The 19,787-nt window shown below is 44.6% G+C and overlaps 1 protein-coding gene across 3 annotated transcripts; it reads right to left on the reverse strand.

Annotated features, from left to right (window-relative positions):
- Positions 1–390: 390 nt before the first annotated feature.
- Positions 391–18,282, reverse strand: DCSTAMP (dendrocyte expressed seven transmembrane protein). Of its 3 annotated transcripts, XM_011931092.1 has the most exons (5): positions 17,903–18,282; positions 17,507–17,563; positions 7,792–8,832; positions 1,887–2,195; positions 391–946 (listed from the first exon to the last, which is right to left on the reverse strand). In XM_011931092.1, the coding sequence occupies exons 3-5, from the start codon at positions 8,818–8,820 to the stop codon at positions 872–874; spliced, it is 1,413 nt and encodes a 470-aa protein (XP_011786482.1). In that variant the 5' UTR covers positions 8,821–8,832; positions 17,507–17,563; positions 17,903–18,282; the 3' UTR covers positions 391–871. The 3 variants fall into 3 exon arrangements, with proteins under 3 accessions (XP_011786482.1, XP_011786474.1, XP_011786486.1); XM_011931084.1 differs by lacking the exon at positions 17,903–18,282 and having other exon boundaries at positions 17,507–17,834; XM_011931096.1 differs by lacking the exons at positions 1,887–2,195; positions 17,903–18,282 and having other exon boundaries at positions 7,994–8,832; positions 17,507–17,834.
- Positions 18,283–19,787: the final 1,505 nt, after the last annotated feature.

Raw genomic sequence — 19,787 nt, forward strand, 5'->3', positions numbered from 1 at the left:
GAAGCTGGGCTTGGTGGCAGGCGCCTGTAATCTCAGCTACTTGGGAGGCTAAGGCAGGAGAATTGCTTGGACCTGAGAGGCAAAGATTGCAGTGAGCCGAGATAGCACTATTGCACTCCAGCCTGGGCGACAGAGTGAGACTCCATCTCCAAAAAAAAAATAAAATAAAATAATAAAAATAAAAGTGATTTGGAGTGTAGTTAAAGACAAAAAGGGGCCCAAATGTACACTTTAACAAGAATTGTATGAAATTTTAATGCACATGGTCCGTAGGCCACCCTGTCATAAATATCAGCCAGGGGATTTGCTAAAAGAGGAGAAAACAAAATAGAGGCAGGTAGAGGGCAGAAGTGCAGGTGGTGGTAAGAAGAAACTAGGAGCTGCTAGGAATGGGTTTCAGAAAGAGTTCTTTAATAAGGGGGCAGGGAGGAAAGAGACCATTGTGGGAGCAATAGACATGCAAGACATTAAGGACAGAAGAGTTTGAAGATAGTTTGCTGGCTTTTTACATGTATGTTCCCCTTGGCATTTGCTTGTAAGGCTGTCGTAGAGATTTCAACTGTTTTTGTTTTCTTTTCTTTGAACATTATTCTATGGTGAAACTCATCACCAGGGGACCCAGCTAGAGTCCTATTACATTGTGACACAGGCGAGATCATGTGGTTTGTTTGGAAGACAGACCACATAGCCATTTACCTGGCAGCTCTTTGGCTTTGAGGCATAACCACGTGCTGCAAGGTGGCTCTGTAAACTCAGACTCCTGAGAGGACTGCGTCACATAGCTCTCTATTATCCAGCATGAATAGTGACTGCCATCATAGACCTGAGGAGCACTGCTGGTGCGATGTGGCTGAGGAGTACCCAGGGTATCTCATGGCTTGTCTGCACTTGCCATGTCCATTTGCTTCTTCCTAATCATTTTCAGGACTGGAAGCCAGAAATGAATCTGAAGAGACAGAAAAGTGGACAAATGGGCATTGGAGCTGGAGTCATTTAAAATGCCTCTGACATAAATTTTTCATTGTGGGGTTAAAGACACTGGGGAAAACAGCAAAAGACTGAAATAAACAAGCTTATTTTTGTGGGTTATGTTGGTCTTCCATTGTCTATGGGCTATTTCCCAACTCTGTAAGTTGCAGATGGCTGATAGAAACAATGTGAGTGATTTTTGTCCATGACCTGCATATGAACTCCGCCCAGTAGAGTACAACTGACCCCTTCCATCCACCCTTAAAGAAAAAGACAGTTTTGCATCTATTAAGCAAATTCGTTGGGTATTCCTGATGGCCTTTATATATCTGTGTGTTCTTTGAATTATTCTTTGGCTGTAATTTTTCTTACCATCCCCTCATTAATATGTATGTATTAAATTACATAAAATTTTTGATATATGTCCATTTTATACATGCATGAGTCTACGCTTTTATTTACATATTTGTATATATATTATTATATTTTTATCTATCCTCTCTCTATACATACATACACTTACACTGGAAAATGAACAAATTCTTTGGCATTTACAAAGCTATAGTAGACATTTCCCTGTCTGTTTTTTCTTTACCTAGGAAAGCATATCTTATTGTGCTTTGTCCTTTAATAGTCAACACTAAGGACCTCTCCAGTCGCCACTCTACAATGACTGAACATACTTACTTGAAACGAATATATTAAGAATAACTTGTATTTGGATCAGCATTCAATTCACAGAGGTAAGAGCCCTAGCCACATATGTTTGTTCATTTTCCCCCAGTTTCCTATCTACTGCTGGGATACAAGCCCTGATGTGAAGCTGAAGCATTAAGTGCTTTGAAGTCCCCTTTCCCATTTCCCTCTCAAACTCAATACTTCCTCAATTGAAGGTTACACCACCATCTTGGCCTTACCTTTGTAACATAGAGACTCAGCCGTTTTTTGACTTCTCCCAGCGGCTGCTTTGATCTTTTTTTAAGCAGCTTTGCATGCAGGTATTGGATGCGCTTCCTCTCCATGCTGGGGTAGAAGGATGCTGACACCAGGATTTTAAGTTGCATAAGGATAGAGGACAACAGTCCCAGCATCACTAATATCACAAGAATAACACTGAGAGGAACCCAGGTCTCAGATAGAAGGAATTTTGGTTTCGGGATACAGTTGGGTTCAAACACAGATATATTAAAGGAAGAATCATGGAAAATATCTTGAGTTCCTTGTTTCTAAAATGAAAGAATAAAATAATCATGAGGCATGCCACTTTTGTACTCAGTCCTTGTCTTTCTCAGCACTTCCCTGCAGCACACGGCACTATCTTCAAACATGCAGGGAGCTTTGGCCAAAGGAACTATCACATATTCCTTTGTGTGTTATGATTGGAGCAAAGGAGAAGAGACGTGTCTTATTTGTAACTATTGCAGTGTTTTCTGAAGTGGGTTTGTAGAAATACAGTAAAGATTCCCTTGAGAGAAGTGTATTAAATACATTTTTTCACTCTATCCCCTCTTTTGAAAATCACAATGCCCATTAGACTGTTGAAGGCTCTGAGAAGTAGGCAGAGGAATCTTTTAACTTTAGCCAGTTTTTCTAACAAATTTGATCACATAACTCATTTTCATGGAATATTTGTTTCTACATGTTAGGACATATGGGACAAAAGAGAGAGCGGGGAGTCAGCTAAACTCAGGGAGAAGATTGCTTTAGAACATAGCCCCTTAGGACCCCATCATATCCTCCCAATATCCCTTAAGCAGACCACAAGGTCACAAAGATGTTGAGGCATTAAATTATGTTCTACATCTGCCTTCTGGAGCTTAGGGGTGATTATTCTTATTTAGTGTACTATATTCCCTTCTAGGTTGATACATTGGCCCTTGAGCCCGTGTTATTGAAGGAGACTCTAAAATCATGTTTGGGCAGGTCCTAAAAATAGGAAAATTTCTCATCCCTATTGGATGCTCATGAGAGGTACATTCCTTCCTTTTTGAAGGCAAGAGCATAAGCCAGTTGCCCTCAGCAGACTGACACAGAGGGAAGGAGATGACATTGAGCCACCCAGCCAAGCCACCCACAAGAGAGTGTGTGCTGATCCAGCTCTTTCTTTCTCTGACCTGGGAAAATCATTTAATCTCTCAGTGGATTTGTTTTCTAATTTGGCAAAACAGGAGTTAATGGACCAGATCCTGCCCATGAATAAACTACTCCCAGTGTAAATTAAACACCTTGGGGAAGGAACATTAGCTTTACAGACTGGGGTGCTTAGTAAGTTATTATCACTCTAGTGCCACAGAGCCCTGGGGCCAGGAAAAGGTAAATGACTTCTCAAAAAGATCCCAACCACACCCAGAGGACACTGGGCACCTTGGATCTATCCCAGTGCCTGTGGAGACTCTGGAAACCCCAAACCTGGGACCTCTACACAAATGTCAAGTCAAATCTATAATTTCCCCAGCACGGTGCCGAAGCAATGAAAAACATTTGTGTTGCCTCTCCCTTTCTCTTATTAAAAAAATAGTCTGCCTACAATTAAATAGAGAGAGTTCAGTCCCCAGAGCAAAGACATGCACTCTTTTTAATACTAGTGAAGAAACAAACACATCGATTGAGTCCATGATGAGAAATCCTGCAATAAGAAAGCAGCGGGTGTTCGGTCTGGGACAAAGTTATTTTGTCTAGAAATTCAACTGGGGATTTTGCAGTTGGGAATCAGTGCTTCAGAAAGTTTGAGTCGACACTTTTGTGTGGGGTTGGTTGAAGGTAATGTGGAAGAGAAATTAATTCTTTCAAAATGCCAAGCAATATACTAAATGGTACCCCAATGTTTTAATATATATGTTCCTCTGTTAAATAAACAATTTATTGGCACAGCACTAAGCAATGAATGGAGGGCAGGCTCTGGTGTCAGCCAGTCCTGAAAAGTTAATGCTGCCAAATGCAGTGAACATAGTAGGTGCTCAGTAAGTAGAAACTCTGGCTATTTTTATTTACACTGCCCACCCACAGAGCTAGCTCTACTTGGGTCATTTCCCATCTTCTTTATTTAAAACATATATTTAAAATCATACGAAAGTGAGAAAGAAATATTGGCAACACCTTGAGCCAGTGTTTCTCTTCCTGCGTGACTTTTCCTTGGCAAATGTGAGGCAATGGTGAAGACCAGGAGCCCCCAAGGGCACCCTGGCATAAGGGTAAGGGCATCGCCAGTCATGCAGAAGCTGGCTCTTGGCAGCGCAGTCTCTCAGATACAGCATGAGAGAGTTTGAGAAGCGCTCCCACAGCAGTCTCGTACTCACATCTGTTCCAGTGCCCACCACCCTGCTGTTTCACGTGTGTACACGGTGACCTCCCTCCCAGGACATAAGCCCCTCAAGGAGGCCCTCACAACCTAGACATCTTCGCACCCCCAGGAATCAGCGGTGCCCAAAGAAGAAGGTGTCAGGACATTGTCATTGGAAAGCTGGATTTTTTTGGAATGCAGAACTTGCTTTTTTCCCCCTCTATCTAACATGGTGAGAATTCACAACACAGGCATGGGTACTGGCTAAGAGAGAAGTAAATGAGAGAGAAGAAAAATGTAGGAGAGAGAGGGAGAATTGAGGGCGGAAGCCAAGAAAGGAGAACACAGGAGGGGAATGGGAGGGAAGGAGCGAGGCCCTTTTCCTGGCCACCCCTAAAGATCAAGCAACTCTGAAATTCTTGTTTGGCTTTCAGCTAAAACACTACTTCCATTATCCACCGCTCCAAATAGCTAGAGCAACAGCGTGCCTTGTAATTAACGGGATTCTTCAGGGGATGCAGAGAACTCAGAATAATCAACTCTGAGAAGCAGCCCAGGCTTAGGAGGGCAGGAGCCATGGGACTAGATCTGCTGAGCCAGATGAAAGGGGAGGAAAAGTGTGGATGCAGCAGGGGGATTTGAGGCCCTGAGAGGGAAAGAGAGAAACGGCAAGTGGGGCTTCACGGGAGGGTTTGCAGGCAACATTGTGGCCGTTTTTCCTCTGTGATTTCCCCAGCAGCTGGCACAGCCTAGTGCAGCTTGAGGAACAGTAGGACAAATCAGACCCATGGAAACAGGTACTGGATACCCCATAAATATGTACAATGATTACGTGTCAATTAAAAACAACCATAAAAATTACAAATAATAATTTTTTTAAAAAAGAAACAGCTGTTGGCGTTTTTGAGGCAGGAGATCAGCAGGACTTGTTTACTGAGCCTCTGTCATGACCCTGTGGATAGAAACAGAATATAACAAAGAAACCAGCCAAAATCATCTAGGACCAAGATGGTGATGAAAAAAGCCTCTAGTTGTCCTCGCTGCTCATTATATGCTAATTATAATATATTTGCATAAGGCACTCCTACCAGCACCATGACAGCTTACAAATGATGCCATGGCAATAACCCAGAAGTTGTCTTATATGGCTTGGGAACTCCCCACTGCTTTTCCAGAAAGCTCATGAATAACTCACTCCATAATTAGCATATGATTAAGACTAGGTATAAATACAACAGACCAACAATCCAGGAGTGCTACTCTGGGCCACTCTGCCTATGGGGTAGTCCTTCTCTGCCTGTGGAGCAGCCATTTGCTGTACTCTGTTCTAAAAAACTTGCTTTCTTTCGCTGTCAGCTCACTCTTGAATTCTTTCCCAAGCAAAGCCAAGAACCCTCCTAGGCTAAGCCCCAATTTTGGGGTTCACCTGCATTATTTTTGCCAGCCTGGGCTAGTGTACTTAAGCCCAGCATGCATCACACACATGCACATACACACCTGCACATGTGCATACACACGCCATGTCATTCAGCCTGGCAATTTCTGGGTTTAAAAAACAATAAGGTAAGTGTCTGACAATATCCAGATCCTCTGAAATGTCAACATAAGCACAAATATCCACAGAGAAAATGGAAAAGAAATGATAAACGATGGGATGCCCCATCCCCACCATCTTCTCTGTTTGTCCATGGTTGCCAAGAGGAGGGAGAGGGAGAATAGAGAAGAGAAAGCCAGATCCCTCAAGATGCAGGAGGGACCAGCTCAGAGACAGATGCTGTCCTGGCTAATGAAGATTTTTCATAGATCCATCTGATGGCAATTAGGAGTTAACTTTCTGGCTTTGTTCTTGGAGTGAAGGGTTTAGAACAGGGGTTCTCAATCTTGGCTGCACGTTAGAATTACTCTGGGAAGTTTTAAAAATCTCTCACCCCAGTTCAATTAAAACAGACTCTCTGGGGATTCTGGAGAGAGGTATTGAGTTGGTTAGTTCAGCTCCACAGTGATGCAACTCTGTATCCAAGGTTGAGGACCTCTGGTTTAGAGGGTCCTTGCTTTCCAATACCTAGGCTAGAGTTTCTCAAAATGTGGTCTGTGGACCACCTACCTTGAAATCACAGGCATGCTCATTTAAAATGCTCTCCCAGTTAAAACAAAATCTGTGTAAATCGAGGCCTGAAACTCTATATCCAACTCAAGAAATTCTTAACACACATTTAAGGCTGAGAACTAGTAATCCAATCTCTCTCAAAACACCAAAGTGTAGCTGTGTAGCATTTTTAAAAGTGGGTGCTACCAGCTACTAGCACCAGCCATTTTACTGGGTGACCTAGGAGCCCTTTTTTTTTTTTTTTTTTTTTTGAGACGGAGTCTTGCTCTGTCGCCCAGGCTGGAGTGCAGTGGCCGGATCTCAGCTCACTGCAAGCTCCGCCTCCCGGGTTCACGCCATTCTCCTGCCTCAGCCTCCCGAGCAGCTGGGACCACAAGCGCCCGCCACCTCGCCCGGCTAGTTTTTTTTTTTTTTAGTAGAGACGGAGTTTCACCGTGTTAGCCAGGATGGTCTCGATCTCCTGACCTCGTGATCCGCCCGTCTCGGCCTCCCAAAGTGCTGGGATTACAGGCTTGAGCCACCGCGCCCGGCCTGGAGCCCTTTTCAACAATCATCCTTTTAAACATTGCGCCGATGCCTTGGGAACCCTCCTGTGTTTGATAATAACTCAGGATGCACAGCAAAGTTCTCGCTCAGAGGAGGTGCTCAAAGTCTACTTGCCCAAGCTTGAGGATGAGAAGAAGGCAGGTCCTAAATCCCTGTCTCTTAGGTTCACACCAGATAGTCCTGCTTGGGAATCCACTTCATGTTCAACCTCAGAGACACTTATTTCCACATTTGAGTGTTTGTTGACTGTAGGAGGCTGGAGGATGCCCTACAGATACAAGGTCTTAGTGCCTGGAACCTGTTAATGTTACTTTATTTGGAAAAAGGATCTTTGCAAATGTTATTAAGTCAAAGATCTTGAGATAGAGAAATTACCCTGGATTATACTGGAAAGTCCTAACACAATCATATACATTCTTTAAGACAGAGGCAGAGAGAGATTTTCCACATGCAAAGAAGAAAGTGATGCGATGACAGAGCAGAGATGGGAGTGATGTGGTCACAGGCAAAGAGATGCCATTGGCCGCTAGAATCTGGAAGATGCAAAGAGTGGCAACAGCACCTGGGTTTTAGGCCAGCGACACTCACTTTGGACTTCTCCCCCCAGAACTATCCGAGAATAAACTTCTGTTATTTTGAACCATTCAATTATTGGCCATTTGTCACAGCAGCCACAGGGAACTAATGCAGAATCACACCCTAACATCGGGACTTCAATCCAATTTAACCTGCATTTGTTGGGTTCCTTCTATGTGCCAAGCACTATGTCAGGCACCAAGGATGCAAAGGTTAATAAGCCACTTCCCTGCCTTGGGAGGTTCATGATCTTTTGCAAGACAGACCAGCAAATAGCCAGGATACACCATGAGAAGTACCTGTGGGTCCCTACCTCTCCGTGCAGCTTCAGGCGAACCTCAAACCCTGGCAAGCTTTGAAACTGTTTGCTCACTGAGAAAATGAGTCGATACAACAGATAATCTACGGCTGCAAACAGCACCCAGATGCCAAGATGGGTAAGTATGGGGAGGAAAAACAGCCCCAGGTTTTTCCTTTCTTTAGGAGTCGGCCAGAAAGTTGGGATGATGACATACTTCCTCCTTTCCTCCTTATTCAGCGGGAGCACACAGGACCTCTGTTGAAGTCTCTCCCTTTCATCAAACTGAACAAATTGTCTGGTGATATAGATGTTTTCATACTTCCAACCACAAGGGCCCAAATATCGCTTCATGAAGAGGCCAGTGCCAAGTAGGACGAGCGAAAGCCCTGCAAAGGCAAGTAGCTTCTGACCCAGGGAGGACAACACCTCTGTCGTGGTTGCCATCTGGTACAAGATGCTCAGGACTTCCCCTTTGCTGTCATTTAGCTGTGCCTCCAGGATGTGGCTGGGACTGAAAAGAGAGACTGCCAGGGTCTGATTCCAAGAAACAAGGTCATCAAATACACTTAGTGGAGTGGCAAGGCCATAAATCCACTGAATTGCCTCAATATATTTTTTCAAAAGTGGAAAATGTATGGAAAAGCTCTTTGCCCTTAGGTTGCAAGTCATACCATCTAGGAGACCTTTAAAGTTGTGAAAAATATTTTCTACGTGTCCCAAGATGATGATCCCTGTGCCAGCTGCAATCAAAGCATTCCTGCCTTCACGCAGGCCACAAGAGAGAAAGACGAGAAGAATAAAACATCGTGCATGCTTGGAGCAACACAGCAGAACACAGGTGATAATCCAGAAGCCAGCAGCCGCCATGATTGATGATAGAAACCAGCAGAAGGTCACAGAAAGGAGGCCCACTGAAATAAGAGCAACCAAACAGCAAACTCCCAAATGCTGGATAAAGTCCATCCGTCCAAGGCTTCTTGGAGACAAGTAAATCTCCCAAAGACTTAGGAAGATATCAGTGCCTAAGGTCCAGATACCCATGCTCCCTGCGTCCTGAAAATGAAAAAGAAACCAAGGTCAGAAATTGCTTTTGAATGTCCTCTGACCTTCGTAAAGGCCATGGGGGTAGACTGACTGCAGAAAAAGTGGCCATAATTATTTACTCTTCCTGTGTCCTCTCCCTTGAAATATGACTTTACAGCTTCTTCCACCTTCCACCACCAAGAGATGAGGTCTATTCCTCCATCCTTTGCATCTGGGCTGGACTTGTGACTTCTTTGCCCAATTGAATGCAGCAGAAATGCCAGTGATGATCCTGGGCCTTGGACTCACCCCACGTGCTCTCATGGAACTCTGCTCCTGCTGTGTTAAGTCCAGCTGCATTTCCCAGCTATCACTGCTGTAACAGATAACCACTGAGTGTTTTAAAGAAGCATATATTTATTCTCTCATGGTTCTGGAGGTCAGAGTCTAAAATGGGCCTGCAATGCTGTGGTCCTTCTGGAGGCACTGGGGGAGAACTTGATTTCTTGCCTCTTTCAGCTTTAGAGGCAACCTATGTTTCCTGGCTCATGGACCCTTTTTCTGCCATCTCAAAGCCAGCAACATTGCATCTTCCCTCTGCTTTTATCCTTACATCTTCTCTCTAGACTCCGATCCTCCCTCCTCCCTCTTACAAGAGCCCTTGTGAATATGCTGGGTCCACCCAGATCATCCAGGATAATCTCCTCATCTCAAGAGATTTAATCACATTTGCAGGGTCTCTTTTACCATGCGAGATAACATATTCATGGTTTCTGAGCAGTAGGACACGGACAACTCTGAGGGGGCCATTATTGAGCCTGTTATACCAGGCTGGAATGCTGGATGACGAAAGCCACCTGACCAGGCAATTCCATCAGCTCAGCCAATAGCCATCCAACTGCCAGATGTGAGAGAGGCCATCAGAGACCAGCTGGTTCTCAGCCGACCCACTGGCTGACCACAGACACGTGAGCCGTCATAAATACTGATTTATTTTAAGCCACTGAATTCTCTACTGGTCTGCTAGAGAGTCGTTGTTTATTGATAAGAGTAACAGTCCTATATCATAAGCCTTAATAGTTGAGCCCTGGGCTGATAGGCTGAAATGTCAATAAACGGCATTATGAAAGCTTACTCTTTAATAGTCATCTGTTTCCTTGTGCTCAGTTTTACAGACTAGAGAGCACACCAAGGGCATCCAAACTTAAATGCAGCTTTGGACTGAGGCCATTGTGTCTCCGCTCTGTAACCATGGCTTCTTCCCTCTTATGCCCCTGCCCTCTGAGAAGAGTTTCCTTCGAGACTCTTACAAAGAAAAGAAGAATATTTATTTTGTGTCACTGAGATAATCATCTTTTCTTTTTTCCTAGATCTGGAATAATTAGAATGAAGGCACTGTGGAGCTGCTAACATGCCATCAGCCACACAGATTTAGGTCTGTGATGCTCTCAGAGAGACTTGGATTCATTTGGAGTGATATATATAAAATAAAATCGATATTCTCTCCTGATTGGCATGAAAATATCTAATAAGTGTTATATCATATGTATGGGATTTTAATGTGGACATTGATCAATTTTTAAACAATCTCAAATAAATCCCTTCTCATTAAATAGGATGGGTCTGAATTTACGGAGTAGCTGAATATAGTGAGAGCCAGTGAATTACATTTGTTGTGTAAGATGAACCCGGGTATTGGCTAGAGGTTGTGCACTGAGCAAACAGAGGTGAGGAAATTATTCTTTCTGTGTTCAGGCTGAATGAGGTTAACGAAGGGCAGAAATAAAATGGGGGGAATAGGCAGGTTACGAGTAAATGTGTAAATTTCTCCACCAAGAATAGAGAGTGCTTGCAGTTCCTGCCGTATAATCTGAATGGAAATGCTCAGAGTAGAAAAGAGATATGAGGTGAACTTGAGTGTTGAAGAGGGGTCACTGCCATGTGGAACTGGCCTTAGTAGAGTCCAGATCCCACATATGAGGATGTTCTGACAGCATCAGCAGGAAAGGGAATTAGAATGGTAATTAAAATGGGGGCCAGCAAAAGGCCATAGTTCCTTTTTCCTGCAAGCTTGCTTCCTTTTGGAATCAGAGTTTGGACTGAAGGGTGAAGATAGAGACGGGCCTTACCATAGGCCCCTGTGCTGCTGAACCTTCCCTGGCATTGTGGACTGAGTCAGACAGGCTCCACGGCACAGGCAAGAGGACTCTGCAGGTGGGTGGGCAGAGGGCAGGACACTCAGCACCAGAGGAAGTCAGGAGCCTCTCCTCCCAGGCATGACTCTTTGCTCTCCCATTGCTTTGGGTTTGACCCCAAACCATTATTTGATTGATACCCTAGAAGATGTTAATTATCTATTACATTGTAGGCACTTTTTATAAAGCATCTTTCTACCCCTGCCCCAAGCCTGCAGATGGTATTTGCATCTGATACAGTGGAAACTGAGGCTTGGAGTGCTTACTGGAATTTGTCAGCAATCACACAGTGGAGACGGCACAGCAGGATTCAGGCCAGACTTCCAGACTCTGTTATCTGTACCATGCCCCAATTCCATGGTTCTGTGTCATGTGACAGGACCCTCAGCTCACTGTTTGTCCCTGCTGGAGGCATCACACCTTCTGCCAGTGGCTGTTAAGAGCTGACCTGGATATCACAAGCCCATTTCCATTATCTGCTCACTTTTTGTTCCCTGCATCAAAATAGTTGACTCTGTAAGGATATGTCTCAAACTAGCAGATTCTTCTTTAAAGGAAATCAGAAATCCCAGCTGCTTAACTTTTTTCTAACTTCCTTTATGAGGCACCATTTTGCTTCCTTCCTAAAAAATTAATAATGTGTATTCTGGATTCATTTTTCCTTTCTCTTGCCTTCATCCTTGTACAGTGTGTTCCTAATACAGACATTTTTCTGAAAGTATGAAAAAGATTTATGAACACATTAACATTTTAACATTCTGCAATAAAATCTAATATCAATTAAATAAGATATACGACTGCAATTTTGTCCTGTAAGAAGAACATGTTTTCTTAACAGGCAACAGCTCTAATATTATCCTGCTAAGTTTTGTGTTGAAAACAGCATGTCACCAGACACCAAAACTTTCTGCAGTGAGAGGACTGAAGGTATCTTCTCTTATTTTACAGTTCAAGCCCCAGAGCAGAATTTAGGCCCACGAGCCCAGAGGCTGACGTTCCAGTCTGCCCTTTTGGCACCGTTGACTGAGCCATTGATTTCTTCTCTGTTCCTCATTTCCCTAACTGAATATATGACCTACCTACTCCTTTCGGTTTAATGAGGGGAACCTTAGCAAGAACCTTAAGACTCTCTGGATAAAAGGTCCCCAGCAAACGCAACTCATTTCTTGTTGTTTCTTTGCTGCCACAGAAAATGAAGACTGTCCATTCTCTGCTCTTTAGGCAAAGATTGAATGCCCAAGCTGACGGGAGGCTTAGAGGTAGGCACTGGAGGCTGAGCGTGGCGGCTCATGCCTATAACCCCAGCACTTTGGGACACTGAGGTGGGAGGATTGCTTGATTGAACCCAGGAGTTTCAGACCATCCTGGGCAAGAGAGAGAGAGAGACCCCATCTCTCTTTTTAAAAAACAACAACAAAAAAAGAGATAGGAGCCAGATTGTACCAACCTCCAAGGTGTACCACCCTCCAGGCATGGTGACGCCACCCATGCCTCCTTTAGACATCTGCTGATTTCTTTTTGGCTCCTGTGGAGGTGCGGCCGTTCTGCTGATCTTCCTTCAGATCTTTCAATTCTCTCCTCTTAGGCAAATTGGTGAATTGGAATTTTGATAAGCTAAGCAGGTGGTTTCTTTCTCAAAGACTTTGTCAAGCAGATACCCAGATTCGTAAATTTTCTTTTTTGAGCTGGAGGGAATCATAGCTCAGAGCTTCTTAGACTTGAGTATGTGATCACTGGAAGGAATCTTGTGAAAACACAGATCCTGATTGAGAAGGTTTAGGGTGGCCCCTGAGAGCTGGCATTCCTAACAAGTTCCCAGGTGCTGCTGAAGCTGCTCTCATGAAGACCAGGCTTCAGGTTACAAGCTCTGGAATTCAGCGCTGTCTGATAGAACTGTCTGTGATGCTGGGCGTGCTCTATATATGTGCCGTCCAGCATAGGAGGCACTGGCCACATGTGACTATTGAGCACTTGACAGGGCTCATGCCACTGAGGAATTGAATTTGATATTTTACTTGATTTTAATTAATAAATTTAATTAATTTTAGTGTTATTTTATTTAATTATGATATTTTTAATTTTAATAAATCATTTACATTTAAATTAAGATTAATTAAAATTTAAATTACTTAAAGTTAAATAAATAACTGGAGCCTTTGTATTGGATAGCACAAGTCCAGATGATTTTGACTGACACCTCCCTGGCTGATAGTCACAGTCGAGGAAAATAAAATCCAAAGAGGCTAAAGGACTCTAAGCTAGGAGTGAGACCCCCAGTTTTCCACCACTTGGTGACACATTTTCCATCACATTCATATCTCATCTCTGACTTTTCATGAGTCCTGTTTTAAAATTCCACTACAGTTCCTGAGTAATGGAATTAAAACTTCCCATGTACCTGTTGTCATCTGCCAGTGCTGCCATAGCAGAACCCCACAGGCCGGGTGGCTTCAACAGCAGAAATTGATTTCTCACAGTGGTGGAGGCTGGAAGTTCCAGATCAAGGTCTGGCAGGGTTGGGTTCTGGTGAGGACCCCTCCCCAGCTTACAAACAACTGCCTCCTCTCTGTGTCCTCACATGGCAGGGAGAGAAGGCGTGTGAGCTCTCTGGTATCTCTTCACACTGTGTTACCTTTAATTAAGTACAAAGACCTTTCCAACATGGCACCCAGAAATCATTTTACCCACTGCTCTGTTTGGCTGCCAGTCTGTTGTCTCTTCCACAATAGTGAGGCAGTTACATTTTCCTCTTCTTATAGGGACACTAATCCTATCAGATGAGGGCTCCACACTTAGGACCTCATTTAACCTTAGTTACTTCCTTAGAGACCCGATTTCCAGATACAACCACACTGGGGGTTCAAACAAATTGGCAGAAGACACAAACGTTCTGTCCATAACAGTACCCAGTTGGCTCTCAGTCACCACAGAATACATAATTAGAGAAGCGGACAACCTATAGCTTGTGTCAATGTCTGAGACTTAGTGAAATACTCCTAATAATAAACGGTAGTTATTACGGTGTTACTTTATGCCTGGCCACAGCATCTGATATACATGCTTTCTAACCCTGTACTATTGTAGCTATATCTTTTTAGATAGGAAACTGGGGCTCAGAGAGGTTAAATAACTTGGTCAAGCTCACACAGCTAATAAGTGCAAGAGCCAGGATTTTAACCCATGTTTAAGTGACCCTGAGGGGTCAGAATGGACAATCGCTCAGCCCCTCTTTGACACGATCTTCATAGAGCAGCTTCTGAATTTGGTTGAAATATATTCCCAGGATCCCAATCGCGCACACATCCTGAAATGCAGATTCACCATGCCAGGATGAGCTGTCCTGCATTGTCAACCACATCCAGGGTCCTCCCCTCCTCTGCCAGCACAGCTTTATTGAGCCTTCTAAAGCTGACTACAGCTCTCCTTTCCCCAGGTGAACACTTGCTCTGCAGCATTGTGCAGCTCATGAACCCCTATGTTTTACTCAGAGACTGTAACAGCCAGCGTTAGGCTCACCTTGCTCACCCCTTAACGTCAGGCACCCTGGACGCAGGCCTATCCTGGTCTGAGGTCCAGATCAACGGCTGTCTCTCCTAACTTAGCTGTCTCTCCCAGGGATGGGGAAGAAAAGTGCATTCGGTGTTGGTCCCACCTTCCCTGTTGAGCTTGGGTCAGGAATGGGGGCTCATCCTGTCCCGTGCAGGCAGCACTCAGATTTTCAAATGCCTACAGGGGTCAGACAAGCACTGGAAACAGTGAAGGAAGTAAGAAGATTCAGATACTCCTTGGGAGTATGGGGTGTGGGACAGTGGGCCATGGGTCTCTAGGGTGCTGGAGAGCCCACGCCCCCATTTAACTTGCAGGAACAGCAGCCTCCAACCCAGCAGATTTTCTTCAAAGCTCTCTATAGAGGCAGTCACCAGATTTTCTGACTTTTTTTTTTCAAGTCAGAAATCTAGATTTCTTTGGGTGACATCTTCTTGTTCTTAAAAAACTGTTGGCTCAAATTATTTTTAAACACTCTCACAGCTGATTTTGGCCACGGATTGTGAGAGTGCAGCCTTGATCAACAGAGGACACTCACATGGCTCTCTTCTCTCCTCTCTGGCCCACTTCTCACCTTAGCCCTCCTCTTCTCCATTCCTCTGAATTACCTTTTCCCCTTTTATCCCTGGAGACATTTAAAAACCATGCTTAAACTAAGTTCCAGTCTCACACATAAAGGTTTTCCTCTATACCTTGGAAATGTTTGTTTTTACCCAAAGATTTCTAACTGTTTTATTCCCCTCTCTTGTGCTTACAAAGTCCCTACCTCTGCCTCTCCATCTTTTTTTTCTGGCAGCTTCTAAAAGTTTACCTGGTCCCTTTAACCTGTAATTTCTCTTTACCTTGCCTCCATTGTCAATAATGTCTATTCCTGACTCAACATGCTTGTGTCCCCAGGATACAATACCTGCTTCTGGCTTTTACCAACAGCACTATCCCAAGGGTAATGGCCACTTTCTTGCTTTTATCTCAGAACTGCAGTTTCTACCATACCTCAGGCAGGGAAGCCTTAGCTAAGTCCACAGCAGAGTGCCACCAAGGGCCCTATCCCTCTTCCATGGGGTTAAAACGCTTTTTGTGTGGCTAGGTGGAAGGAAACAGGAAAATAGCAGAACAGGGTTAGGGATGAAGAACCCTGATTTGAACCGAGAGCCCTGCACAACCATGCCGTCTGGGCATCTGGCTTGAGCCCACATTTACCTGCTTTCATGCAGGGCCAAGCTGTTGCCATGGGAAACAGAAACAGCCAGACTTCCACATCAACCCTGCCCACGCTAGCTAGCAGACACCTCTGCAAGGTGCATACACCTCGATTGTTTTCCCTGCAGGGGATCTGTGTCAGTGGGAACATTGAGAGCCCCAGCATGGAGGGCACAGGGCTCACAGCCCCCACCCACAGAGCTCTGTTTGGCCACCTTTTTGATGAGTCAAGGAGAGCGGCATTCCCGAGCACTGTCCTTTGAGCACAGATCAACTTTCAAGGTGCGGATGAATGCGTCCTTGCTTCAGATACAAGGTCCAGTCAGCAGCCACAAAAAAATGGAGGCATGAAATAATGAGAACCTCCATATGAATGGCTCACCCTAGGAGCTTTCTAGACTGGGGTTTATTGAAGCTGCACATCACCAATGTGGCTCCAGAGCTGGCAAGCAGAAACCCACAGGCTTACTGCTAGTGAAAGTGTGGGAGGAAGAAGTGTGACCTTCTCTGGAGGAAAGGCCAAGAGACAATGACCATGGGAGCATCTTATTACTCCCCTCTCTCCCCATTTCCAAAGCTCCCGCCTCATCTGATGTCCCGCAATTCCCATTAAGTGATACCAGTTCATTCTGACTCTGGCTGTGCAGAAGCCGATGGCTTATGCTCAACAAGCCCAGATACGTCTGCAGACACCCCAGCGGACAATAAACCCAAACGGACAAGCACTCTGTTCTTTCTGTACTCCTCAACCAGCCCTGCCAGTCCCCTGCGGGAAACCAGTCTGAGCCCATCAGCCTCCCTCATTGGCTTGATGTGAATCTCATTTTAAAAGGAATTCGAACAAAGGGCAGAGCAGAATAGGAAAAGAGTGCCGAACAGGGAGGCCTGTGGCCCAGCCTGCCTCTACCCAAGCCAGGTTGTGTGGCCTCAGATAGGTCACATCACCTCCTGGACCTCAACTCCCATGGGCTAGCTGAGTTCTCAGGTCCCCGCTAGCCCCGTGCTCTCTGAAATGAAAAGTGCAGTGAGCAGCGGAGCTGGTTCTTGGAGCTGGCGTTCTAAAGTCACTTCTGAGACAGAACATCAAAGCCCAGCACCTGGGAGTGGAACAAAAGAAGAATGGACGGTTTCTTTTCCTTTTCATTTTTTTCCCTTTCTTTTTTTCATAAGCTCTTGCAAACTTACAATGTGGTTCAGAACGTACTGTTCTCTCAGACTGCCAAAATAGCTTGAGCAGGAGCTGCGGCCTTCATTTCAGGTAGCGAGAACTCCTCATGACTTTGTTTTCATCGTTCTTGCCTTGGGAAAGCCAGCAGATGCCTTCCTCTGTGAAAACAGCCTTCACACAAGAAAGAAAAGATTAATGAACACTGCTAGGTAAACAGAATAGCAATTACTGAACAATTCAGCCCATTGCTGCGTGTGCCAGGCACCCAGAGCTGCGTCGTCAGGGAGGCAGGACTGAGCCAGCCTAGGGCTCCCCATAACGGCCAGGAGGCTTAGCTGAGGGGATTCATAAAGCAGGGGGTGGCGCGAGTATACCCAGGCTATGCCTGTAAGAAGATATTCATGCTGCAGTTTTCCCTGAGCGGAGGATATTCAGATACCAACATGAAAAGACTTTCTGATACATGCATACATAGGGAGACCGTTGGGGTAGAGGGGGCCTTAAAGTATGCTCTGGTTGTAATTGTTTATTCCAATTTACTAGCACTTTTTTAAAAGCAGTTTTAGAAATAAGATTATTCTGAAAGTTTACTTACAGGTTTCTCTCAGGTTCTTCTTCGAATGCAGAAATGCACTTCCCAAGGGCTGTAGGTCTTGATATATAGCAGGAAAAAGGGAACCAGAAGTGGTGAGAGGGTCACATCACCATGAATCAACCTCTTTATTTCCCCCATAAAGTGACTAAGTCATTTAATATCAATGAAGAGTAACACTGATACAAAGGAATAGCATATTTCTTTCTAGCATTTTCCTCAGATAGATGCTCTAGAAATTAATTATAGAAAATAATGAAATCAGATATTTTCAAACACAAGAGAGTGAGTTGTGAAAGCTTGGACGGCCTCTCTCCCTCTTTCCTCTTTTCCTCTCACTCCCATACTCCCCACGTCCACTCGAGCCATTGGGAAATGACAAGCATCCGCCATACCCACCTCCCATCCACACTCCAAGAGGCAGATGGCACGTAGGAGCCGCCTCTGCACTCATGACCCCAGACAGGTCACGTAATTGGTTTCATGCCTCCCACTCATACATGTGACTTTCCATCTTAGAAATTTAGTTTCCAAGTCAAAAGGACCAGCTTGTGTAGTTTCAGAGAGTTAGGAAAGTCTCAAAACCTTTCTACAAAATTATTCTTTACTTTTTGATGGAGATCCCTATTATACCTGCAAGAACTTTTATCTTAAAAAAAAAGAGAAGGATCAGAATAGACCTGTGGGCTCAGGCTGGGCACACAGACTGCATGACCCTCATGAGTCCTTTGTGTAAGGGGCTGACTTAGTCCTGGAGATGAAGAGAGCTGTTGAAGTGAGATGTTTTCATTTGAACAAGAAGGATGGGACTGCAATGTGGGTGTCTGATCAAGTCATCCAGAAGCAGCCATGGTGGCCCCAAGGAAGGGAAGGGTTAGGGAGTGGGCAGGATCTTGAGGAACGGCCCCAGACTTTGGTGAGTGGGAAGTCACTGGTGTTTCTGGAAGAGCCATTTAGGCAGGGGCCTGGGGGTGGGCATCACTCTTCAGTGGGCTAGAGCGTGAACTGGAGTGGGAGGAGGGGAGGAGCAAGCCAACAGTCTTGACTGGACATGATTCCTTTGTAGTGGTGACGGGGATGGAAATAGAGAGGGAGAAGACAGCAGTAGAGATGTAGTGGTTTGAGTTTGGGGAAGACTAGATGAAATTTGGCATATCAGTCTCACAAAGAAGAACAAAGATAAGAGAGAGAAGATGTTGGTACTCTCTGAGGAGGGAGGGAGGAAAGCTGAGGGCAGTTGCAACCCTCTTGGGGAAGGAGGAGATGGAGCCTTCTGAGAAAGAGGAGTGCAGACAGAGGTTGCTGGATCATGGAGAGCAAACCTGGGGGCAGTTGCTAGAAGAAAGAACTTGGATGAGGAAATGGAGGGGCTCCCAGCTCCCACAACCAAAAGTGAAGTCAGTGACCTGGTTTTGAGAGTCCCCAGTAATTCCCAAGCTTAGGAGTGAAAGGAAAAGGCTGATGTGACAATACCTGTACAAATTTATAAGCTACTAGAATTAGTCATTCCATTTCTAAGAATTTATCTTATATTTGCATGGTATGTGTGTGCAGTGTGTATGTGTATGTGTATGTGTGTATACAAATCTACCATATACTTCTCTATGCCAGCTAGATAGCTAGATACACAGATCAGCATTGATTGTAATAGAGAATATGTAGAACAACCCACATGTCCATCAATTGGGAATTGGTTACATAAGTGTTCATAGTCTCCAGTAAAATGACTTATTCCCACAATGTATCCTTCTTCCAACTGAAATGGTCTTCCCTTCCCCTCCTTCCTTTGGGAAGCCTTCACAGGATATCTCATATCTTCCTGATGACTCCTTTAGTAGATGCTAAGATATTCCCCACCATATCAATTTTCATTCTCTTTTACCACCCTGCAGTGGTAGATCCCAATTAATACCCTCTCTGTATGCATGCCCTTTGCCTTGTAACTTTGTAGTTCCCACCCGATTCGAATCTGGGTTTAACCATGTGGCCTGGTTTGGTCAGGAGGTAGGTAGCAAACTTGATACATGAAAGAAAGAAAGAAAGAGAGAGAGAGAGAGAGAGAGAGAGAGAAAGAAAGAGAGAGAGAGAAAGAAAGAAAGAAAGAAAGAAAGAAAGAAAGAAAGAAAGAAAGAAAGAAAGAAAGAAAGAAAGAAAGAAAGAAAGAAAGAAAGAAAGAGAGGAAGGAATGAAGGAAAAGAGAGAGAGAGAAAGGGAAACAGAGGAAAAGAAAGAAAGGGAGAGGTCAATTGGGTTTAAAACTCAGAGATCCCTACAGATGGGTGCA

Source organism: Colobus angolensis, unplaced genomic scaffold, assembly GCF_000951035.1.
Source record: "Colobus angolensis palliatus isolate OR3802 unplaced genomic scaffold, Cang.pa_1.0 Scaffold121, whole genome shotgun sequence".
NCBI classification, from domain to species: Eukaryota; Metazoa; Chordata; class Mammalia; order Primates; family Cercopithecidae; genus Colobus; species Colobus angolensis.